At 43.4% G+C, this 25,370-nt stretch overlaps 2 protein-coding genes across 3 annotated transcripts in view; both read left to right on the top strand.

Annotated features, from left to right (window-relative positions):
* RHOA (ras homolog family member A) overlaps window positions 1-22,814 on the top strand; it is a 49,732-nt gene extending 26,918 nt beyond the window's left edge. The window contains exons 3-6 of one of the 2 annotated variants that reach the window (XM_040247014.1): window positions 12,705-12,862; window positions 17,045-17,165; window positions 20,896-21,026; window positions 21,540-22,814. In XM_040247014.1, coding sequence (XP_040102948.1) covers window positions 12,707-12,862; window positions 17,045-17,165; window positions 20,896-21,026; window positions 21,540-21,713 — 582 coding nt within the window. In that variant the 5' untranslated portion in view covers window positions 12,705-12,706 and the 3' untranslated portion in view covers window positions 21,714-22,814. Of the gene's footprint in view, window positions 1-12,698; window positions 12,863-17,044; window positions 17,166-20,895; window positions 21,027-21,539 lie in introns of those variants that run through there. The other variant, XM_040247015.1, reaches the window with a different exon arrangement.
* A 1,031-nt stretch (window positions 22,815-23,845) lies between these two features.
* GPX1 (glutathione peroxidase 1) lies at window positions 23,846-25,037 on the top strand. The gene is made up of 2 exons (XM_040247013.1): window positions 23,846-24,217; window positions 24,478-25,037. The coding sequence occupies exons 1-2, from the start codon at window positions 23,957-23,959 to the stop codon at window positions 24,832-24,834; spliced, it is 618 nt and encodes a 205-aa protein (XP_040102947.1). The 5' UTR covers window positions 23,846-23,956; the 3' UTR covers window positions 24,835-25,037.
* Window positions 25,038-25,370: the final 333 nt, after the last annotated feature.

Here is a 25,370-nt window from a genome sequence, read left to right as displayed (position 1 = left end):
ACTCCATTTGTGTCATAAGGAAAGGTCCTTACGTAGATAATCTGGTAAAGCCAAAGAACTCTGGAATAGCCTAAATTGTCTAAGTAAACCTAGATTATAAGGTTTAAAACTAAACTAAGATTTAAAATTCTTACATATAAGGCCTTGAGCAGAATGCATCTCCCAGAGATATTACTGGGCATCACTTCATGTCTTCTGCTGCCAAATCTGGGCTCTCACAAGGAACTTGAAAAATTCTAGCTTGTGGCTTGAGTAAGCCGATTATCTTGCTGCTACTTTGATGACTGCCTATGGAATTTTCCGGGAAAAAGTTGTAATACTAGACCCTGGCCTGGATGTTCTATGCAGTAAGACCTCAGGCTACTTTATTTGGGGAGAACTCCTATAGATCGTGCCCTGATACGAATTTCAAGAAAGCTTTTTTTTTTTCCTGCTAAAGGCTACTAGTAATGTTAAACGGCTGTTGCCAAATTAGTCTTCCATTACCTTTCAATAGCTCTTGTCCTGTGTACATGGAGATGGTTTAAGTTGCAGGTTTTCTAAGTAGATTGTTCCAGAGACTTTAACCTGGGCCAAATATAGATCTCATCTCTTTGGAGAAATGGAAATCACTGTATAAGACATATGGAGGTGAAGCTGGTTAGTTAGATTTGGGTTCCTAATGTTTTGAGGTTAAAGATAACAGTAACAGAATTTCGTTGGGTGAGTAATTTAATTTGAAAGAAACTTGACTTAGTTACCAAAGCAAGCAGACTTTGGGTTAAAGTTTCAGATTTTGTATCTGAATCAAGTCAACTTTTAATTTTGAGAATCTGTCATTTACACCCAAAGAGCTCTGCTTTTATTGCTTTATAAACCCCAGGTTCCCACAGTCCCCTCTTGGAGTTCAGTTAATTTGCTAGAGTGACTCAGCTCAGGAAAATATTTAACTTACTAGGTTACCAGTTTCTTATAGAAAGAGCAGCCAGATGCACAGGGCAGGATATGAAAGAAGGGGCACAGCTTTCATATCCTCTTTGGGCGTGTCACTCTCAAAACATCAGTCTGGATGTTCTCTGAACTGTTTTGGGTTTGGGAAGGGCTTCATTATGTCTGTATGATTGATTAAATCAACAACCAGCATTGATTGATCAACCTCCAGCAGCTCTTTTCTGCTTGTGATGGGAGGTGGACTGAAAGTTAAAACACTAATCCCCTGGGGTTTATAAAGCAATCTAATTCTCTTGGCAACCAGCCCCCATCCTTAGGGATTTTCCAAAAGTCACCTCATTAACTTAAACTCAGGTATGATTGAAAAGAGCTTGTTACGAATAACAAGACATTCTTCACCGTGATCATTCTGGAGCTATTTCAGAAACTGAAGCTATTTGAGGACAAAGGACCAAATATTATAACAAATAACTCTCCATTGCTCATGTCACTTAGAAAGTTCCTAAGGTTTTAGCAGCTATGTGCTAGGAGCTAGGACAAAGACCATATATGTATTTCTTATTATAAGTCATAATATCACAATTATGTATTTAAAATAAAATAGTTAAAATGGCAAATTTTGCTATATATTGTCACAACTTCTAAAAATAATGTAAAATGCCAAAAACGATTGAATTTTGTACTTTTTTCCCACCTTGAGGTATAATTGACATTGTATAAACTTAAGGTGCATGCTATTAATTTGATACACTTAAATTGCAAAATGACTACCACCAAAGCATTAGCTAACAACTGTATCATGTCAACATAATAACCATTTTTTGTGTGTGGGGTGACAGCATTTAAGATTTATTTCCTTAGCCACTTTCAAGTATATGATAGAGTATCATAATCTGTAATCATTATGCAGTACCTTAGATACCCAGAATTATTGAATTCTTCAAGTGGATAAACTGTATGTGAATTTTATTTAAATTGAGATATTTTTAAGAAAGCCTTTATATGTGTGTTGCACACACATCCACTGTATAACGCACACATGTACCACGTACTGTAGAGTAGCTTCTTTTCACTTGTGTCGTGTTCTCCCATTCCTCTTGCCCCCTGACAGTTGGAAAGAGCTTGCCTTTCATTGGGTGTCAGTACAGGGTTTCTGTAACATGTTTGCTTCGTAGACCTGGCTTCATTTATATGTTTACTGGCAGAAATTTAGGCTAATGGAGTTTGGTTGATTTGTAAGGCTCTTCAGCAATGAGTAAATCCTTCGTTGTCCATCCCAGTTGCACAAGTTACATTTCAGTAACCTCTCCAAAAACTGAGTACCTCGTGCTAGAACAGTGTTCCGGTTTGAAAATGTATTTTAATAACTTAGTGGCCTTATCCTCAGTAAAATATAGTAACTCTAAGCTTCTTTTCTCCTTAGTAAAATGAATGATAATTATATCTGCCTCTGGAGAAGTTCAGAATCAAATCAGTTCCTATCAAATGTGTAGCAGGTGATTTGTGATACACCAGTGAAAAGGGCCATGGTGGCTGATGAAACAGTGTAAGCTCTGTTGTAGTATAGTGTATTTTGAAACTTACAACACTGTCTGTATCATTAAAGGGAGAACCAGAAGAATGATTAGCATAGTGTGTTCTTGAAGAAGTTGTGCGTCAGGTCATGGAGTGAGGCAGAAATGGAGGGGAGAGCCACAAGTAGCTTGTGATGAGCGGTGGGCAGCACTGTCACACGTGGCAGTGAAGTGTGTCTCAGTGGTTGTCCTCCAAAGGCCCAAGCCTCTGATGGGGCCAGTGAAGTCGGTGCTGTGGCCAGTGCTTCAGCACCAGTGCCAGCAGAAGAGTCACTCTTGAGTGGGGGCATTGGGCCACGTACTTAAGACTGTGCCAGCCAGGATTTGCACATTACAAAAGAGATATTCTTGCCCTCTGTCCTCCCCCCCTCTGTCCTCAGTGCTGTTCAGGGAGGATGTTTATATGCAGACAGCCCTTATTTCCTCCTGTGGAAGGAAGGTGGTGGTTTCCAGAAGGGTGACCTCTTGCCATTCATTCCCAGCACTGCTGCTCAGCAACACAGCCAGTCCTGTGCTGAGTTCCAGTCTTTGATATGTTTTGAGTCTTTGAACAAATAAAACAGAACTTTCCTAATAGAAATTTTACAATAGCAATTAGTATTTTTTTAGTTGTATTTTATGTTTTAACCACTAAATCATTGAGTGCCAGGCCCAGACAGCCCCCCTGTGTGGCCTTGTTGAGTTTACCTTGTTGCTATAACTTAAAAGTATCAAGCCTTTGGACACAGTCAGAAGGCCTAATTGGCTTTTTTGATGTGGTTATCCGTAACTTTGTGAATGAGACTATACCTGGAAGACTGTGGTTCTTTCATATTGCCTATAGAATAGTAACTGTTACCACAGCAAAGCAACAGAAAGATTCCCCGGAGGTCCAGTGGGTAGTACTTGGTGCTCTCATTGCCAGGGCCCTGAGTTTGATTCCTGGTCAAGGAAAAAGATCACACAAGTCGCCTGGCATGGCCAAAAAAGCAAACAGAAAAACTCCCCAAACAAAAGCAATGCAGCAGAGGCAAGGCAGACTCCACATCTAAGTCAGTTCAGTTCAGTCACTCAGTCGTGTCCGACCCTTTGGACTTCAGCACACCGGGCTTCCCTATCCATCACCAACTCCTGGAGCCTATTCAAACTCGTGTCCATCATGTCGGTGATGCCATTCAACCTTCTCATCCTCTGTCATCCCTTTCTCCCGCCTTCAATCTTTCTCAGCATCAGGATCTTTTATCTTTTCAAATGAGTCAGCTCTTTGCATCATGTGGCCAAAGTATTGGAGTTTCAGCTTCAGCATCAGTCCTCCCAATGAATATTCAGGACTGATTTCCTTTAGGATGGACAGATTGGATCTCCTTGCAGTCCAAGGGACTCTGAAGAGTCTTCTCCAACATCACAGTTTAAAAGCGTCAATTCTTTGGCTCTCAGCTTTCTTTATAGTCCAACTCTCACATCTATACATCACTACTGGATAGCCTTGACAGACCTTTGTTGGTTTTTAATATGCTGTCTAGGTTGGTCATAGCTTTTCTTCCAAGGAGCAAGCGTCTTCTAAAAATTTCATGGCTGCAGTCACCATCTGCATTGATTTTGGAGCCCCCCCTCCCCCGACAAATAAAGTCTCTTAGCTGTTTCCATTGCTTCCCCATCTGTTTGCCATGAAATGATGGGACCAGATGCCATGATCTTCATTTTCTGAATGTTGAGTTTTAAGCCAACTTTTTCACTCTCCTCTTTCACTTTCATGATGAGGCTCTTTAGTTCTTCATTTTCTGCCATAAGGTGGTGGCATCTGCATATCTGAGGTTATTGATATTTCTCCTGGCAATCTTGATTCCGGCTGTGCTTCATCCAGCCCAGCGTTTCTCATGATGTACTCTGCATATAAGTTAAATAAGCAAGGTGACAATATATAGCCTTGGCGTACTCCTTTCCTGATTTGGAACCAGTCTGTTGTTGCATGTCCAGTTCTGAGTGTTGCTTCCTGACCTGCATCCAGATTTCTCAGGAGGCAGGTCAGGTGGTCTGGTATTCCCATCTCTTTAAAAATTTTCCACAGTTTGTTGTGATCCACACAGTCAGAGGCTTTGGCATAGTCAACAAAGCAGAAGTGTTTGTTTTTCTGGAACTCTCTTGCTTTTTCTCTGATCCAGGGGATGTTGGCAATTTGATCTCTGGTTCCTCTTCCTTTTCTAAATCCAATTTGAACATCTGAAAGTTCACGGTTCACATACTGTTCAAGCCTGGCTTGGAGAATTATGAGCATTACTTTGATAGCGTGTGAGATAACTGCAGTTGTGCACTAGTTTGAACTTGGCATTGCCTTTCTTTGGGATTGGAATGAAAACTGACCTTTTCCAGTCCTGTGGCCACTGCTGAGTTTTCCAAATTTGCTGGCATATTGAGTGCAGCACTTTCACAGCATCATCTTTCAGGATTTCAACTGGAATTCCATCACCTCCACTAGCTTTGTTCATAGTGATGCTTCCTAAGGCCCACTTGACTTTGCATTCCAGGATGTCTGGCTCTAGGTGAGTGATCACACCATCGTGGTTATCAGGGTCATGAAGATCTTTTTTGTATAGACTGTGTATTTTTGCCACCTCTTCTTAATATCTTCATGTAAGTCAAGGTTACCTTAATTTGTCATTGTTGTGGTTGATGTTGAGAGGTTGCAGCATCCACTGATACTGCCGTAGTTCCCATCCTGGGAATTTTCGAGCTCTTACAAATCACAGGACAGGACTGGGCCCAATATACTTGGTACACTGTCCCCTGTGAATAGTAATCACTAACAGCAGGTATCTTTGCTGTGGTGCTACTGGCCTTTCTGATGGCATTTTACAGGGCTGTTTTCAGATGTGAAGGATCCAACTGCAATGCAGTGGTGGTAGGAAATATGAACTTAAAATTGGGGGCTTTTGTTTTTCCAGACTTTTATAAACTTTTTATTTTGTTTTGGGGTATGGCCTATTAACAGAGTACTTTCAGGTGAACAGTGAAGCGACTTGGCTATACATATACATGTGTTCATTCTCCCCCAAGCCCGCTCCCATCCAGGCTGGCACATAATGTTGAGCATAGTTCTATGTGCCATGCAATAGGTCCATGTTGGTTTCCCATTCTAAATATAGCAGTGTGTACATGACCTTCCCCAAATCCCTAACTATTCCTCCCCACCCCCACCCCCCCCCCAGCAACCATAAACTTCCTTTTCTAAGTCTGTGAGTCTCTTTCCGTTTTTTTTTAAGTAAGTTCATTTGTATCATTTCTTTTTAGATTCCACATATAAGGGATGTCATATGATATTTCTCCTTCTCTGTCTCACTTACTTCACTCAGTATGATACACCTAGGTCCATCTATGATGTGGCAGATGACATTATTCTTTTTAATGGCTGAGTAATATTCCATTGTATGTATGTACCACATCTTTATCCATTCCTCTGTTGATGGACATTAAAGTTGCTTCCATGTCTTGACTATTATAAACAGTGCTGCAATGAACATTGAGGTGCATGTATCCTTTCGGATCATATTTTTTTCCAGATAGATGCCCAGGAGTGGAATTGCAGGGTCATATGTAGCTCTGTTTTTAGTTTTTTAAGAAACCTCCATACTGTTCTCCATAATGGCTGTACCAATTTACATTCCCACCAGCAGTGTAGGAGGGTAAAATAGGGGGCTTTTGAAAGGCAGATAGCAAGCATTATACATGGTGTATCAGACCTAGAGGGGAAGCTGGGATGTTGAGACTCTGAAAACATCCCTAGTAAGACAGGCAGAAACAGCTTCAGGTGACATACTTTGCTGTGGTCTGTTTTTCAAAGGAATGACACTGAAATGCTATGAGTATATAGCACATGTCCGGGTCCAATTAGTATTCCACACTGAAGTCTTTTTCAGTATTTTAGTGCTTGACGTATGGTAGTTGGATTGTAATTTCAGTTTTTTGAGCCTTTTCAGGCTTTTCGTCAGTATTTAGGAGAAACACACCCCTTTTTTAGACTTTTATTCCTCTGTACATGGACTCCATTCAGCCTGTCCTTGCCACTTTAATGTAGCTGAGTATACAGCTTCAAGGGATAGGCCAGCCAGACCCATAGTCCCTGTCCTGAAGGAACTTTTCTTGGGAATGGATATGAGTCATCCACAGAGGGGGGAAAAAAACAAAAACCTGCCACATCCCTCACATAGGGTGGGATGCCTGGTAAATGTGGTTGAACTGATATATATAAAAACCAAGAGTGGCCCAAAGCCCCATGCGTTAGGATTAGAGTGCAGAGGTCAGGTGTGTCAGGAGTTTGAGAACAAGGACTGGATCAGAAATAGAGATTTGAGAATTATGTGCATAAAAGTAATGTTTGAAGAACTGAAACCCCCAGAGATAGGTAGAGTATTAGGAAGGTAAGGGAAAAAACAATCTTGAAGGGAATCGTTAGATATGGAGGCCTGTAGCTGAGGAAACAGAAGACTTAGGAGATGAGCTCATTAGCATATTTTGTCAGGGAGGTTCAAGGATAAGGAAGGTAAGGTGGTAAAAAATATCAAGGAGAATCAGGACTGGATTTTGTGAAGGTAGGTCATTGGTGACTTTTGAGAAAGTTTCAGTAGAAGTTTGGGCAGAATGCACATTGGTAGAATTTAAGCAAGTGAATGGGTATGAAGCAATTGAAAATACATACCTTTTCTTTGAAACAGACCAGAGAGAGGAAGGTTAATAAAGGAAAGCATGGATGTGGGGAGATTCTTTGTTTTAAAATAGGCACCCTGCACTTTATGGTGGACTGAAAGGAGCCAGTAGACAGGAGAGATGAAGGTGGTGTGTGAGATACCCCAGGTGGCAATACTATATAAATTGAAAGATGCTGGAGGCCGTAAGGTTAGGCCTGGGCAGGAGAGATCTTAGTAGGAGTAACTTGCTCACTGTGTTCCTCTGTCTTATGCCAGACCCTGTAAGAGATGCAGAGATTCCCCATAACTTCTCTAAAGAAATAGACACTCACTTGCATGCTATTACAGGTGGCTTAAATAGATATCTTACAGCTGACTGTTACTGGAAAAACAAACCTCTACTCAAAACTTTTAAGAATTGTATCTGAAACAATTCAGAGTCTAGAAAATGAGAGACTGCAGAGAGAGCTCAATGTGATTTTCCTTCTCAAGCTGGCAAGCCATGTACTTGAAAAGATGCTGGATTATAACAACATGGAAAGGAAAGATACTAGAGTTAAAATTCCTGGGTCATTTCAGGAAAAAAAGTAGTGAGTTTCATTTTCTGATGTTTGTATTTTTCACATCTTGTCAACAACTCTGGTTGTGTTGCCAGACTCCCAGCATCCCAGAAATTACCTTGTAATTATAGGCTTTCATTTTCATTTTGTCCCATAATCACTTGTGATTTCTTTTCTTTATCGTCAGTAGAAGCTGAATGGTTTTATATTTTTCCTGGGCAGAATATTCCCTAAGGGAAATATTCAAGAGCCATTTTGGTTGCTCCCTGGCATTTTCATTTTGTGTGTCCTTAACCGTATTTGATTTAGAGGAATTACTTCTTAAAAATTGAGTACTTTCTAGGAAGGATACTATTCAAAGATGGCAGTCTTTTTTAATAACTCAAGGAATTACAGATACATATTTGTTTGCATCCTGTAAGGTCCTGATTGCTGGACTTTGGGCATACACCAATACCAAGATAGGCCTAGGAGGTAAAATTGTGACATGAATTTGAGAGCATAAGAAAAAAATAGAAAATGATTTGTGAATCTTATCAAGATGTTAGCAGTCAGACTGAACATAGAGGAAAGACTTTTTTAAAAAGGTAAATTAGCATCTGTACCCTGGATTATTTCATAGAAGACTGAAAACGAAGTAGTCTGTCTCTCCTTTTTCATTAAAAAAAGTTTTGTTTTTGGACTTACTTAACATGTATCCCCAGAGAAGGCAATGGCACCCCACTCCAGTACTCTTGCCTGGCAAATCCCATGGACGGAGGAGCCTGGTAGGCTGCAGTCCATGGGGTCGCTGAGGGTCGGACACGACTGAGTGACTTCACTTTCACTTTTCACTTCCATGCATTGGAGAAGGAAATGGCAACCCACTCCAGTATTCTTGCCTGGAGAATCCCAGGGACGGCGGAGCCTGGTGGGCTGCCGTCTGTGGGGTCGCACAGAATCGGACATGACTGAAGTGACTTAGCAGCAGCAGCAGCAACGTGTATCTCACACCCTCTTCATCTCTCCTGTCTTATCGGCTCCTTCTTTCAGTCTACCATAAAGTGCAGGGTGCCTATTTTAAAACAAGGAACCTCCCCACGTCCGTGCTTTCCTCTACTAACCTTCCTCTCTCTGGTCTGTTTCAAAGAAAAGGTATACATTTCCACTTGCTTCATACCCATTCACTTGCTTAAATTCTACTACATGTCCACTAAAGTATGGAGCCACATAGGGCTGTAAAATAATAGAAGATATTTCCTTTGGTCTGAGGTGATTTGCAGTCTGGTTGGAAGACAAAACACAAGTGAATCAAGTAGGAATCAAAAACAAAAATTATAGGAGCTGAATGGGTGTCAGAAGTGCTGAGTTATAGTTTAAAGGGCTAGTCTGTACAGTACTGTTTTCATTGTGTGGTCCTATGTTTTAAAGAATGGTATTGAGCACATTTCCCTTTTATGTATATGCTGGTTATTGTGCTTTCATTAGGAGTATTATCCTTAATCCTTATTTTGCTTTTTCACAGAAAATAAGTCTTTAACTATTACTAGATAATATTGTGGGTTGGTTAAAACTTCATAATATATATGTATATTCTTAGCCAGACACATATTCACTGCACTACACCACGAATGTTCTCAGAACTCACAAATGAGCGACAGCAGCGTCAGCCCTTCCCATTACAGAACCTTATGAGTTTATGTGCATTAAATTTTAAAGCTAAATTTCCTACATTTTCCAGACTAAAAAAATAGTTTCTGATGTTTACTTCATGTACCCCAATGGATTGTGTCACCCACTCCAGTTTGAGAAACGTTCCCTTGAGATAGTATGGTTTTGTCAGTGAATGTACTATTGAGGATTAGTTTGACTATAGGTAATGGGGACCTGAAAAATACTACCTTATACAAGACAGTTATTTTTCACTCACATAAAAGAAGTATGGAAGTAGGCAGTCGTGGGCTGAGATGGTGGCTCCCAAGATATCTGGGATCTAGGTGCCTTCCATCCTCATTCCTTCAACTCCAGGGTGTGGCACTCATATTCTTGGATGACTGTTTAGAAAACAGCCGTGACTCCAGCTTTAAGCAGCAGGAAGGAGGAAGGAGATGAAGAAGGGCAGGGACTTCCAACTTTAATGAAGATTTTCTGGAAGTCTCACAGAATACTGCTGATTACATCTCAGGGGCTAGAAGTTTGTACATGGCTATATCTAGTCTAGGGAAAGTAAGAAATGTCTTTTAGCTGGGCAGCAAAGTGCACAATTAAAAATTGGAGTGCTGTTGTAAGAGGTAATCGTGCGAGTTCAGGTTGACCTCTAGGCTGTGACAAGTGGAGGTAGGGAGTCTTCATGCTTTTCCTTTTTTTTTTTGGTAACAGCTTTGGTAAATATCCACACACATTATAATTCACCCATTAAAAGTTTACAGTTCAGTTGTATGTAGAATATTTGAGTTATGCAACCATCTGAGAATCATTTTGGAAAAATTTCATCACCCTATAAAAAAACCTCACTATTCTTTTGGTAGTCATTCCCTATTCTTCCCTCCTCTAGCTCCCTTCCCCTGGAAGTCACAAGTCTACTATCTCTGCATTTGCCCGTTCGGGACATTTCATATAAATGGAATGACACAACATGTGTTTCTTTGTAACTAGCTTCTTTCACAAATTGTAATGTTTTCAGGGTTCATCCGTGTGGTAGCATGCATTAGTATCCCCCCCACTTCATTGTTGAATAATATTCCATTGTGTAGATAAATCACATTTTGTCCATTCATCAGTTGTTAGATGTTTGGTTTGTTTCTACTTTTTGATGGTGATGAATAATGCTGCTGTGAACATTGATGTACATTTTTTGTGTAAACACATTTTTATTTCTCTTGGGGTTATGAGTAGAATTGCTGGGTCATAGATATAGTTAGATCCTTCACCCAGTTTTAAATCGGATTGTCTGTCTAGTTATTATTGACTTGTAGGAGTTCTTTACATATTGTGGGTCCACATCAACCTTGACTGCACGAGAGATCCCAAGTCAGTCTAACCAACCTAAGTCAGACCACCAACCTAAGCTGCTTTTTTGTTATTCAGTTGTAGGAGTTGTTTATATATTCTGGATATGGGTCCCATATCATTTTCTCCTATCCTGTGGATTATCTTCTCATTTTTTGATGCTATCTCTTGAACCACAAAAGCTTTAAAATTTTTTATGACGTCCAATTTATCTTTCTTCTTTGTTTCTTGGTAATAGATATATTTGTGAATAAACTGTTCACAATAGATTGTGAGAAATGTATTTTTTAACCAAAAGATGGAAGCACCCCAAGTGTCTGTCTGCAGATAGATGGATAAATAAGATGTGGTATATATCAGTACATACAATGGAATATTATTCAACCTAAAAAGAAAGGAAATTCTGATACATGCTGCAAAGAGAGGAAACCACTATAATGCTGAGTGCAATAAACCAGTCACAAATACTGTATGATTCCACTCACATGAGGTAGTTAGAGCAGTAAAATTCATAGAGGTAGAAAGTGGAATGGTGGTTGCCAACAGTGGGAGTAGGGGAGATGGGGCGATAATTGTTTAATGAATATAGAATTTCAGTTTTAGAAGGTGAAAAAAGTTCTGGAAATGGATGATGGTGATAATTGTACAACAGTGTTGAATATATGTAATGCCACTAAAGTATTTACTTACAAATTGTTTAAATGGCCAGTTTTCTGTGTATTTTACTGCGTTAAAAAAATATCTTGTAGTTTTAGCTCTTACATTTGGGTCTGTAATCCATAGTTAATTTTGTATGGGATGTGAGGTAGTATTCTAACTTCCTTCTTTTGCATGTTATCTGTTCAGTTGTCTCAGTGCCATTTGTTGAAAAGGCTGTTTTTTCTCCATTGGATTGTCTTGGCATCCTCTTTGAAAATTTACTTGACCCTAAATGGGAGGGCTTATTTCTGGATTCTCAGATCCACTCTATTGATCTATGAAAGTGTTAGTCACTCAGTCTTGTCTCTTTGGGATCCCATGGACTCTACCCTACCAGGCTCCTCCATCCATGGAATTCTCTAGGCAGGAATACTGGAGTGGGTAGTCATTCCCTCCTCCAGAGGATCTTCCGTCCCAGGGATCGAACCCCGGTCTCCTGCATTGCAGGTGCTCTTTACTGTCTGAGCCACCAGGGAATTGTTTATATTTTTATAACAGTGCAATACTGCCTTGATTACTGTACCTTTATAGTAAGTTTTGACATCAGGAAGTGTGAGTCCTTTAACTTTGCTCTTCATTTTCAAAATTGCTTTGGCCGTTCTGAGTCCATTGAATTTCCGTGTGCATTTTCTGATCAGTTGTCAGTTTCTGCAAAGAAGCTGGCTGAGATTTTGATAGGGATTGAGTTGAGTCTATAGATTGATTTGGAGGATATTGCCATTTAACAGTATTGCCCTTTAGTCCTTAAACATGAATGTATTCCCATTTAAAGTTTTCAGAGTATATTTCATGCTTTTTGTTATTTATTCATGTTTTATTCTTGTTGATGCTATTGTAAGTGAAATGGCTTTCTTAATTTCAGTTTCAGTTTGTTCATTACTAGGGTATAGAAATACAGTTGATTTTATATGTTAATCTTGTATCCTGTAACCTTGCTGAATTTATTAGTTCTAATAGCTTTTTATAATTTTACTTCTTCTTTTCCAGTCTGGATGTCTTTTATGTTGTCTTCTGCCTAATTGCCAGAAGCTCCTTAGAAGTGGCAAGAGTGGACTTTCTTGTTTTGTTCCTGTTCTTAAGGGAAAACTTTCAATATTTTCACCATCAAGTATAATGTTAGTTATGGGGTTTTGGTATGACTTTTTGATGCCACGTGGAAAGGTGTTACTAGCATTTTATCTTATATTTTTAGTGTGCTAATAGAGGCTTGTGCCCTGTGGGCAGAAAGTATATTCTATAGATTAAAGCTATCATGGATTCTTGTGCATTTAGACATTTTTGTCTTGTTTCAGCAATGGCTGCCATCCGGAAGAAACTGGTGATTGTTGGAGATGGAGCCTGTGGCAAGACTTGCTTGCTCATTGTCTTTAGCAAGGACCAGTTCCCAGAGGTGTATGTCCCTACAGTGTTTGAGAACTATGTGGCAGATATTGAAGTGGATGGAAAGCAGGTGAGTATACTTTTCAGAATAACTGCTACTGTTTTTTATGTTAGGCTATTCATAGAGCCTTGAGAGAATTAGGTCTCTTTGTCTCTTTAGTACATAACAATAACAGAAAGTTAAAACGAGAAATCTGTTCTCTTCTCGCCTTTTCAGTTCAGTTCAGTCACTCAGTTGTGTCCGACTATTTGCGACCCTGTGCACTGCAGCACACCAGGCCTCCCTGTCCATCCCCATTCCTGGAGTCTACCCAAACTCATGTCCATTAAGTCGGTGATGCCATACAACCATCTCATCCTCTGTCGGGACCCTTCTCCTCCTACCTTCAATCTTTCCCAGCATCAGGGTCTTTTCAAATGAGTCAGTTCTTCGCATCAGGTGGCCAAAGTATTGGAGTTTCAGCTTCAGCATCAGTCCTCCCAATGAATATTCAGGACTGATTTCCTTTAGGATGGACAGATTGGATCTCCTTGCAGTCCAAGGGACTCTGAAGAGTCTCTCCAACATCACAGTTCAAAAGCATCAATTCTTTGGCACTCAGCTTTCTTTATAGTCCAACTCTCACATCCATACATGACTCCTGGAAAAACCATAGCTTTGACTAGACAGACAGACCTTTGTTGGTTTTTAATATGCTGTCTAGGTTGGTCATGGCTTTTCTTCCAGGGAGCAAGTGTCTTTTAATTTCATGGCTGTCGTTGCCATCTGCAGTGATTGTGGAGCCCCCAAAAAGAAAGTCTCTTCACTGTTTCCATTGCTTCCCCATCTGTTTGCCATGAAGTGATGGGGCTGGATGCCATGATTTTAGTGTTCTGAGTGTTGAGCTTTAAGGCAATTTTTTCACTCTCCTCTTTCACTTTCATGATGAGGCTCATTAGTTCTTTACTTTCTGCCATGAGGTGGTGTCATCTGCATATCTGAGGTTATTGATATTTTCCCTGGCAATCTTGATTCCAGCTTGTGCTTCTTCCAGCCCAGCGTTTCTCATGATGTACTCTGCATATAAGTTAAATAAGCAGGGTGACAATATACAGCCTTGATGTACTCCTTTCCCTGTTTGGAACCAGTCTGTTGTTCCAGGTCCAGTTCTAACTGTTGCTTCCTGACCTGCATACAGATTTCTCAGCAGGCAGGTCGGGTGGTCTGGTGGTCCCATCTCTTTAAAAATTTTCCACAGTTTTTTTTGATCCACACAGTCAAAGGCTTTGGCATAGTCAATAAAGCAGAAGTAGATGTTTTCCTGGAACTCTCTTGCTTAGTTCAATTTTATTCATTTTAAATTATTATCATCTAGATTATGTCCACATTCATGCGTATTTCACATGGGGAAGCCTTAGAATATTTGTTCTTTCCAGCTTTATTTATATTTGAAATTTAGTTTGTTCCCAAATGGTTAGTACTAAAATGAACCTTTGTATGGATGGGCTTTTTTTTTCTGTCATAGTATTTCATTAAGTGCTGAAGTTTGAGATTACTAGGTCAATGTGTTCTTACTGATTATGCTTCTCAAAGGGTTATACGGCTCTGTACCACCAACAGTGTGACATTTAAACAACATGCTCACATTTAGGTTTGGGGGTTGTTTTTTTTTTAGGTCTTTTGATTTTAACATAAACACGCTGCTGCATTTGCTTAAGTTACTTGTCACTGGCGGTGAGGACAGTGTTTCCTCCTGTCTGCCCTGAAAGCCCACCAGCAAGACTGGAGCAAAACTGCTGAAATTAGAATTGTCTCTCCCTCTCCTCCCTTTTGTTGTCAAAATAATATCCAGATTCCTGTCCATCTTTTGAAGAGAAATGAAATTCTCATTGCAAATGGGTTAGCTGAAAAGAAGAGCAGAACCAAGGGCTGTTTTCCAGCACACTCAGTCCTCTTAGGCATTCAGTCACGTGTCTCATGGTGCCAGCACCTAATTATTGGCTTCCACAATTCTGTCTCCTTTCTTCCTTCTCCTGTTCTTGCTTTCCTGCTGTCCCTTTCTGTCCCAGTACTACCTAACCTCATTTTGTGGGACTGTGTGTGGAAAGCACATTAGGCCAGCTGCTTCGAATTCTAGGGTTCATCATTACAAGGTGCCTTGATACTTCTATGACTGTGAGTAAGCTGTCTAATCTTGGAGCCACTTTGATTTGTAAAGTGGTTTAAGCCATTTTACTGTTGACAGCAAGGGTCTGTGAAGTGACTGGAGGCATTTGGAAGCACCAAACCACTTGACAAATTGGACTGAACAAGAACATACTCAACACTCCCTATTATAGTGTACCCAGTAGCCATGTGGGCCACAGGGGATGCTCTCAGGCCATCAGGAACCCCATGGCACCCTTCTGGTCACGAAGAGATGAAAAAAACCACAATGAATTCGTGCCGAAGAGAACTTTGTCTGGGTCCTATACCCTGCAGGTAGCCCATCAGTGTTGGCAATTCAACTTTCAGTCAGTATCTGAGTGGATGCTTGGGTACACGTTTCTGTCGGCTTCATAGGAAGATTGGTTTTATGTAGAGACAGGGCCCAATTCTGACAAGCTGGTGAAAATTTGGGCCTGCTGTCACATACCAGACCTCTCACCCAATTTAGATAGCCACACACATACACACATAGATAGACCCAGGGGCTTGAAGGAAACAAAAAGGTTTAGGTTGGTGTTTTCACAGCACATTCTCAAAAGGCATACTGAATGTATATTGCTGGGTTTATCTTGTCATTTAGAGAATGACAGCTGTTGGTTGCTATGTGTCTGCAATCATCAGTTGGGAAAGTCTTTTCCATCTGTGGCAGTACATGTTTGAGGGGTACTATTGGCTCTTCTGTCCTCTTGGAAGCATCATCTTTGCCTTGGGGTCTTGGAATGACCAGGATCTTCTTACCCTTAAGAAATATAGGGATTTTGACTTAACAAACCTTGAGGAATGATCAGTGAATATCTTTCTTCCTCTGCCTGACCCTGGCAAAATGAAAGCCCTTGAACCAGGGAGAGGAACCCTGAAAAAAGGGTACTTGATCTGGAAGAGGGTATCACATCCTAGCTACCTACCTCAGAGCAAGTCAGTACCCCAGGGTAAGAGAGGGCACCTCGTGCAAAAGTTCTCATAAGAGTATGCACCCACAGAGCCCAGGGAACCATCCAGGATTCTAGGTGGTTATGGGCCAGGGAATAGGTGTGCCCAAAATGGAAAGGCCCTGACGTGAGACAGGCCTGGCACCCTGGAATCATTTATCAGGAGACAGAGTTAGCCCTTCTGTCTGACTGAATGCTCATGAGGTGTGGGGGTGCCAGGGGAGTGGGATTTGTGAGAGAAGGAGCATCGTGAGGGCAGACCAGTTGTGAGAGTTGGGCATCAATATGTTACGGGTTCCTGTACCAAGCTGATGGTAATGTGCGTGACAGAGGCACAGTGGGACTTGTGGAAATTATGAGTGACATCCTGGGGCAGAGGTTGAAGTGGAAGAAATAATTAGCCATCAACTTAAGGTAGGAATAATATTTAGATACTGAAATATGAAACACTCTGAAGGTGTTAGAAGGCTACTTGAGGCATTGGAAGGAGAACTCCTTGGGCCACAAGAGCTAAAAACCACTGTGACTGTAAGAAGTGACTGGGCTGAGTACAGTGCCTGACAGGCATGGGGGTGGTGGAGTCCTGTCCAAGGCCAGGTGTCTGCCTTCCTCCCACTGGAAAGTGAACAGGTTCCCAAGGTGAAAGGAATAACCCCTACCTATGTGATGCTTTCATTGAGACCTTTTTTTGAGCAGTAAAAGCAGAGCCATAGTCCTTTCCTGTCAGCTCAGACCTTGCCCAACACCCAGGATGGTGTCTTTTCTTATCCATCAATTCAAATACAATCTTGTTTCCTCATTGGAGCAGAGTGATGAGACAAGGTAAGGAAATGGTTGAGTGAGACTGTATTAAGGAAAGTTACTTGTTCTGGTTTTTCCCTGTTTTGCCTTGTATACCTGGTGGGATGTTGTCTGTGGTTCATTCTCTTTTTTTCCTCTGTAGAACGTTATTTGTGTACTTATAAGTACTTAGAAGCTACAAAATTATTACTTTTGACTTGACACTAATAAAACTGACCATTTTTGTATTTTACTGTGTGCACAGTCTATCATTTGAAAGTACAGTGGTTTCACTTCTTCTGAAAATAAGTAGTGGGATTAACCTGCATTCTTATGTTCCTTTTTCCTGTCATAGGTAGAGTTGGCTTTGTGGGACACAGCTGGGCAGGAAGATTATGATCGCTTGAGGCCTCTCTCCTACCCGGATACCGACGTTATACTGATGTGTTTCTCCATTGACAGCCCTGATAGTTTAGGTGAGTAGCCCTGCAGCCTGACGTTTGTCACTGCCTGTGTGGTGGTCAGTTTTTGGTTTCTCAGGTCCTTTCTGGACATCAAGTGGCTGAAAAGCATATATGAGTTTCAGAGAAGGAGATCATAAGTGGCCAGAGTTCTAGAGTCTCAGGACTGTAGACGCTGAGCCCTTGAAGCCCTTTTCAGCTTTGGTCTCCCTTGACTGCCATGTTCATCTTGTAAAGTAGGTGAGTTCCAAATAGAAAGCTATTTTTTGCCCTCCTTTCTTTTTTTAAAGGGGACAGGGGTGGGGGGGTGGGCATGCAGCATTCTCCGACCAGGGCATTGAACCTGTGCCCTCAGCAGTGAAAGCACGGAGTCCTAACCACTGGATCTCCAGGGCATTCCCCAAAGGTATTTTCTGGACTGAGATTTGGGGAAGGCTTTTTTTTGGGTGTCCACATCTTTTTTCAGTACTTAATATTGAGCCTGCTGTCTCCCGACATCTAGACTGCTGATTTGCTGATTCCTAGTGGTGTTTCTAAAGCCCTGTTTTAGCCCTTTTATAAAGCCCCTTAGCTAGTGGAGAGAGACTTAACCCTGACCATTACACTAGCTCACTTGATCACATGTTACAGAAGCTGCTTTCCTTCAAAGAAAAAAAGAAATGTGTGAATGATGCTGATCTCTTATTCTGCAAAACAGCACTGGGGCCTGAAACAAAACTTGCTTTCGGTTTGTACTCAAGATGATAAAACGTCTTGATTGGTGCTGTGGTGTTCTGTTTTAACAGGGCAGTGGGTGGGGCAAAGATACTGTTATTATTAACACAAATGACAGTTGAGGGCTGGCTGGTGGCCTGGGCTGTTCCTGGGGGGTTGGGGTTGAAGTGACCCTTTGTGTGTGCTCCTTGTACTCATGTAAATGACAGTACTGAGGGGTGCTCTGAGACTTAGAACAGTTTGCTCAGCATCATGTAGCCCATGGAACCAAGTTGAGATGGAGCCTCCTGTGTGATACTTCCAGGACTGAGACTGTGGGTACTGCCTGCCATTGTCTCACTTTGGTTCAGCAGTCGTGTTTTAGTTTGTTTTCAAATTAATCTGGCTTCTTTGGTGGGACTCTCGGAAGACCCTTGAGGCTGGACTTTAGAGAGAAAATGGACACCTTCCATTCAAACACACACATGATGAACTTCGCCTAAATCCTACAGGAATGAGGACTGTGCACCCTTTGCCGCCTCCTCCAGGGTGTAATCCTTTAGGGACAAGAATACCTTCAGAGCAAAATATGACTCTTATTCTGTCTGACTTGTTTTTTTTTGAACACTGTATCTCCTGGTCTCAAGGAGATCTTCTGCTTTTGACCTCTTGTCTGTTTACTATGACTTGTTTTTGCTATCCCCTCACCCAGAGGGCAGGTTCTAGGGAGGAAGCAGAGGTAGAAAACAGATAGAGCTCCCTCTCTGGAGTACAGATACACCTGGGGGTGGGGTGGGGCTAATGCTGTGCCTTCACTGGTGGTCTTGGCAGGAGTATCATAGGTAGGTAGGGCCCCTTTGCTGACCTGAATTACCTTAGTTTTGCCAAGGGCCTTTTAAAAGTTCTCTTATTTTGGCTAGGGAGTAGCAGAGAATTCCACTGGTAGTTTGCCCCAGTAAAATGTGTCTTGGGAACTCAAAAGTTTATATCCAGAAAATGAAAAGCTAATGTCAACCAAACGTTGCAATTTGCTTTTTATGTATGGTTGGATGTTAGACCATGGCCCAGAGTCTGGGTGTAGAATAACAAGTTTGATCAGCAATCAGAATGTTGGTGTGCAGGTTTCAGCCCTGTTGTTGGCTGATCCTGTGTAAAAGGCCAAATAGTAAATAGTTTAGGCTTGTCAGCCATGTGTTCTCTGCTACATTTCCTGAATTTGCCATAACTACTCAGCTATACTGTTGTAGCACAAAAGCAGTAATAAAAAATATATCCATGAATGAGCTTGGCTCTGTTCCAGTAAAACTTGACTTATAAAAGTAGACTCTGGATCTAGGTAAGAATTCCTTTTCTCTAGCTTAATGGAATTCACGAGGACATCCAAAGCACTCCATTGTAAATCTGTGTAAAGTGATGTGTCCTGATACTTGGAGGGTAGGAGCAATTATAGGTGATTGCCATCACTGAATTAAAAGGTAAAGAAATTAAATTTTAAAATTATTCATGAAAAGTGAACATAACAGAGGCAATTCATTTTATTTTACATGTCCTGGATTCTGGAAGTGGGGAGACTATTAGAGTAATAATTTTGTATGTTTAGCAAATAATTATTGAGTACCTACTTATAGAACCTATATTCTAGATGGAGACTTCTAGAAGAGCCAAAACCTAAATCTGATAGCAGGAAAGATTACAAATAACATTCATGGTGGTGGAAATGGATAGGCTGTGGTAGTTGGAGTGTTAGAAGATGACCACCTGCTGCTGGTCAGGAGCCTCACTGAAAAGGAGACCTCTGAGCAGAGGTGAGGGAGGCCAACAAAAGACTCGCAGGCGAAAGGAAGGAGTCCAGTGCGCTGTACAGAGAGCGAGGGTTGCAGAGCCATGTGGTTAATGGTGTGGACCTCTCCTTTGGTCATGAGAGATGGGAACTCGGATGGTTTGAACACAGGAGAGATGTGTGTGATCTCACCTACTCTTTAAAGTGATCACTGTTGCCGCTTCACTGAAAACTGACCACAGGGTGCAGAGCCAAGAGCAAGATTGAGTGCCGAGGCTATTGGGTTTCAGTGTCAGATATGCTGGCCCTTGTGTCTTTATTGCTCTGCAGTTCTTAAGGACCCCTTTGTTCTAGAGTAAGGCTTTGAGTTTTGAGTTGTAACATTAGTGATTGACTGAAGCTGCTGTAGCAAAGGAGGAAAGTATCTGTCTTGTGGGCTGAGGAGTGGAGCATTGAATTGAGTTTTCTGCCCTTCCTCATATAATTTCTCTACCTTCTAGCCAGAAGGCAGGGCATCTTTCCATATTGTAACTCCTGCCTTTTGGTCTTGAAGTCAGAGAGTGAACAGTTTACACCTAAAACATAGTCTCAAATTGTGTTCATTACCATTTAAATGATCATACTAAGTATGCTGTACACACTGAATCAGAATAACTTTATGTGAGGTCTTATGGTTATCTCCATTTTATAACGTCATCCCTGACTCTGAGATGCTCAAGGTGGTGGGTGTGGGAGGTTGAATCCAGGCCACCTTATCTAAATTACTACAGTATCGGCAAGAAGCTGCAGCTGGTTATGATTCATTTTCAGAAGCCACTGAAGCCCTTTGAAATTCCAGTAACCCAAGGGTAGGTCATCCTGAAGGCCCTTGAGTGAGGTGTAGAGAAAGTGTGTGAACCTTGGGCTAGCTGTAGGCGCAGAATGGGGACTCCTTCTGTAAGCTGTGGTCAGAATCATCCAACAGTAACGTGGATGGCCAGTGGGGCAGAGGGCACCGTTGTGGAGCCACCCCATGTTCTGAATCCTTTGCTCCTCTGTAGCCTTCACCTGGCACCAGCTCCAGAGGAGATGAGCTCCTTGGTATGACTGAGAAAAGCTGGTGATTCTGTGCTTAAGAGAAAGAGGGTTAGCTTTTGCCTTTTTCATGGTTTCGAAACTAGTGAAATTCCATTATATGTCCAGCATGTCTTCACAGTTTAACTGGGGCTTCTGGAGATTCTTCAAGATAGAATTATATGTATCCCCAAATCATGTGCGTTTTGCTGCTTTCAGAAAACATCCCAGAAAAATGGACTCCGGAAGTCAAGCATTTCTGTCCCAACGTGCCCATCATCCTGGTTGGGAACAAGAAGGATCTTCGAAACGACGAGCACACAAGGCGGGAGCTGGCCAAGATGAAGCAGGTGGGTCTGGGGTGGGGCTCTGTCCTCTGTAGCATTGGGGACCCGGGACCCAGGACCCACAATAGGAGATTGAGGGAACGAGGCAGAAATCCGCATAGGTCAGGCTGTTTCAGAAAGAGTCCCAGAAGCCTCTCTCTGTGCCTCATGGACTGGGGCCTGCACAGAGGGTCCCTAAGGCTCCCTAGTCCTGTAAGATGGGACCTCTCTTGTGCAGATTGCCTCCCTGAGAAGGAACCATCACAGCAGTAGTCAGTGTGTCAGATGCAGGAGCTTTATCAGGCTCTCAATCTCCCTGGCCAGTTATTACCTTTGTATACATGAAGCTAGGGATAAATTGGTGGCAACTGAAGGATCAGGCAACCTGGGAGTCCAAGCAGAGAGCCCCTAATAGCCTTTTTAAAGTGATGGAGGTGACACCTTGGCTTCTGAAGTCTTTTAGCAGAGTTTAAATACTCTATACCTACTTACTATATGTAACACCGTTAACTAAAAGTGCTCTCTTCTCTTTGCTAGGAGCCAGTAAAACCCGAAGAAGGCAGAGATATGGCAAACAGGATTGGTGCTTTTGGGTACATGGAGTGTTCAGCAAAGACCAAAGATGGAGTGAGGGAGGTTTTTGAAATGGCCACGAGAGCTGCTCTGCAAGCCAGACGTGGGAAGAAAAAATCTGGGTGCCTTGTCTTGTGAAACCCCTGCTGCAAGCACAGCCCTCATGCGGTTAATTTTGAAGTGCTGTTTATTAATCTTAGTGTATGATTACTGGCCTTTTTCATTTATCTATAATTTACCTAAGATTACAAATCAGAAGTCATCTTGCTACCAGTATTTAGAAGCCAACCATGATTATTAATGATGTCCAACCCACCTGACCCACCAGGGTCCTTCTGACACTGCTCTTAACAGCCCTCCTCTGCACTCCCACCTGACACACCAGGCGCTAATTCAAGGAATTTCTTAACTTCTTGCTTCTTTCTAGAAAGAGAAACCGTTGGTAACTTTTGTGAATTAGGCTGTAACTACTTTATAACTAACATGTCCTGTCTGTCATCTATCAGCTGCAAGGTACTCTGGTGAGTCACCACTTCAGAGCTTTACTCCTTTTAACAGATTTCATTGGCATAGCTCTGAGTGGCTATCCAGTTTTTTGAAAATGTGCTCAGCCAGAAAGGCCCAAGTCCACGCAGCTGTGGTAAAGTTACAGTTCTGTGGTTTCATGTTAGTTACCTTATAGTTACTGTGTAATTAGTGCCGCTTAATGTATGTTACCAAAAATAAATATATCTACCCCAGACTAGATGTAGTATTTTTTGTATAATTGGATTTCCTAATACTGATATTTGTCATCTTCACAGAAAGTGTATTGGTTTTTTTTTTTTTTTTTTTTAAGAAAGTGTATTTGAAAATAAAGTCAGATGGAAAATTCATTTTTTAAATTCCCGTTTTGTCAGTTTCTCGGATAAAAGATGGCCATGTCCCCCCATTTCGGCCCCACATGTTCCAGTACCCCCTTCCCCAGAGCTGGGCTGAGTAAGTAGGAATTCAGTCTTCTGCCTGAAGCATTTAGACACTCAGGAGGTGGCATAACCTGTCTCACCTGGACTGCAGGGTCTGGCTCTATAGTTCACAGTGCTCTTTCTTCTCACTGTATCCAGGTTCCCTCCCAGAGGAGCCACCAGTTGTCTTGGGCGGCCCTCAGTTTCTCTCTCCTCTCCAGCTGACTAAACTTTTTTTCTGTACCAGTTAATTTTTCCAACTACTAATAGAATAAAGGCAGTTTTCTAAACTTCCTGTATCCTGGTGTTTGTGTTGCTCTCTCCAGGGTTGGGAATGGGAGGATGAATTCTGCCTAGCTCACCTTTCCTTTAGGGGGCAAAGTACCAGCTTGCCTATCCACTCCCCAAAACTGGCACTAACCTGACTTCAGCCAAGGAGGTGGAAATGAGTATTTTGTCACATTCAAGTTTGGAGTGGGGTGGAGTAGGGATTACAGCCTACTGAGGAGTAGGTATTGCAAGCAGTCATTCTTCCAGACAAATCTCAGGAGTGTGATATTTTCCTCTTCTTACTGTCTGTCCATTCTCAGCGTCTTTTACTGGCAAGCCTGAGCTCCAGATGAAGTTGACTAGGTATGACGGGCTGAAATCCACTTGAGTCTCCTTGGCCCTGCATGCTTTTGGGTTCCCTTCCAGGAGTCTGGAACAGGGCCTGAACATTGACCCCAGAAACCCTGTGTAAAGGCAGTGCTGTGCTGGGGGGTGCCAAAGTAGGCGGGAAACCGGAGGTTAGGATGAGAGCACAGTCTAGGGCAGCGCCAGAATGCAAGGATATGAGAAAGCTGGCTTTTGCAGTCCATCCCTGACTGCCTGCCCACTTCTCCGCAGCACTGCCCACCCTCCTCCAATCTAACCTCAGAAGCTCCCGGACAGTATTGGCAGCTGCCCCCAACTGCACCATCCCCGCGCCTGCCAATAGGGCTCGTTCTTCAGGAGGAGTGATACGGCACAGGCGGGGTGGGCTGTGCAGCCACAGACGGCACACGCTCCTGTTACTGGTCACCCTCCCGGGGCCAGGTCCAATCCCTGAAGAACCACTGAGAAAGAATCTGGAGCCCGTCTGGGCCCTGGGCGGGAATCACTCGGGCAACTACCGCAGTGCCGGCGCTGCAGTCCCTGGGCCGGACCAAAAGCGCCCGCGCCTCCTCACGGTCTGGGCGGTGTCCGCATCCGGCTCGGCCGCACCCTCCCGCCCAGTGGGCCCGCAGCTGGGGGCCGGAGGCCGGATGAGGCGGGACCCAGGCGGGGAGGAGCCGCGGCCGGAAAAGTGCCTGCACCACGTGACCCCCGGTCGCCCGCCTTTTAAAAGCAGGCGCTTCCCGCCCCCCCTTGTTCTTCAAGTCCGCGGCTCGCTACTCTCTATTTGGATCTCATACTATGTGCGCCGCTCAGCGCTCGGCGGCCGCCGTGGCGGCGGCGGCCCCGCGCACGGTGTACGCCTTCTCCGCGCGTCCTCTGGCCGGCGGGGATCCCTTCCACCTGGCCTCCCTGCGGGGCAAGGTGCTGCTCATTGAAAACGTAGCATCGCTCTGAGGCACAACGGTGCGGGACTACACCCAGATGAATGACCTGCAGCGGCGCCTCGGACCCCGGGGCCTGGTCGTGCTCGGCTTCCCGTGCAACCAGTTTGGGCATCAGGTGCGCCTAACCGGGCGGAGCGGGGGTGGGCGTGCTACCCGGGTTAGGAGCGCCCGCTGGTGCTCTGCCGGGCCCCAGGTCGCGGAGAGGCGGGCCTTCGGCTCGCAGCCCTCCGAAGCTTTTCCCGGCTGAGGTTCAAATCCACCCTGGAGTTACGCAAGAAAGGTCACAGTCGGGTGGCTCATGGAAAACTCCAGGTTTGCGGCTAGGCTTCCCTTCTCCTCGCATCCCTGGTTCCCAGCTGCTCTTCCCTCTCGCAGGAAAACGCGAAGAACGAGGAGATCCTGAATTGCCTGAAGTACGTCCGACCAGGCGGTGGGTTCGAGCCCAACTTCATGCTCTTCGAAAAGTGCGACGTGAATGGCGAGAAGGCGCATCCGCTCTTCGCCTTCCTTCGGGAGACTCTGCCCACGCCAAGTGACGACGCCACTGCTCTCATGACCGATCCTAAGTTCATCATCTGGTCCCCGGTGTGCCGCAACGACGTCTCCTGGAACTTCGAGAAGTTCCTGGTGGGCCCAGACGGTGTGCCCGTGCGCAGGTACAGCCGCCGCTTTCTGACCATCGACATCGAGCCTGACATTGAAACCCTGCTGTCCCAGGGGGCCTCTGCCTAGGGTGCCCCTCTCACCCTTGCTGCTTGGCGGTCAGCACTGCTCTCCGGGGATTTTGCCCATGAAGGTGTTCCCTCTAAACCTACGTGGAGGAATGCCTGATGTCCAGGAAAATCCCCTGAGGTGGGCGCTGGTCCTGTCCATCCCAGCCTCCCCTTTCCCAGACCGCAGCTCCTCATGAATAAAAGTGACAGATGTGAGCAGAACTGTGTGTGTCCTGTGTCCTTGTCAGCGGGGGACACCTTTCCTACTGATCTCCTTGTTGTAGGGCTGGGAGCTTAAGCCCCCATTTCTTGGCTGGCCTTACCTAGCCAAACATGAATATTCCAACACTTTGTCTGCAGTGGAATCCACTCTTTCCTTTGTGGGAATCCAGGCTCCTCTCCCAGCGTTTCTCCCTCTGCCAGGACATGCAGCAGGGCCATCCTGAGGCCCTGTTACAAAAGAAAGTCTTTAAAAAAGAGGAAGATGAGTCAAGGGCTGAAACTGCCTAACCCCTCCCGGTAGTTATGCTTCTCCTTTCTGAACATGACCTTCAC

Source organism: Oryx dammah, unplaced genomic scaffold (assembly GCF_014754425.2).
Source record: "Oryx dammah isolate SB20612 unplaced genomic scaffold, SCBI_Odam_1.1 HiC_scaffold_9, whole genome shotgun sequence".
Classification (NCBI taxonomy): Eukaryota; Metazoa; Chordata; class Mammalia; order Artiodactyla; family Bovidae; genus Oryx; species Oryx dammah.
The sequence above is the reverse complement of the archived record's forward strand: the minus strand, read 5'-3'. Positions and strand labels throughout refer to the sequence as shown.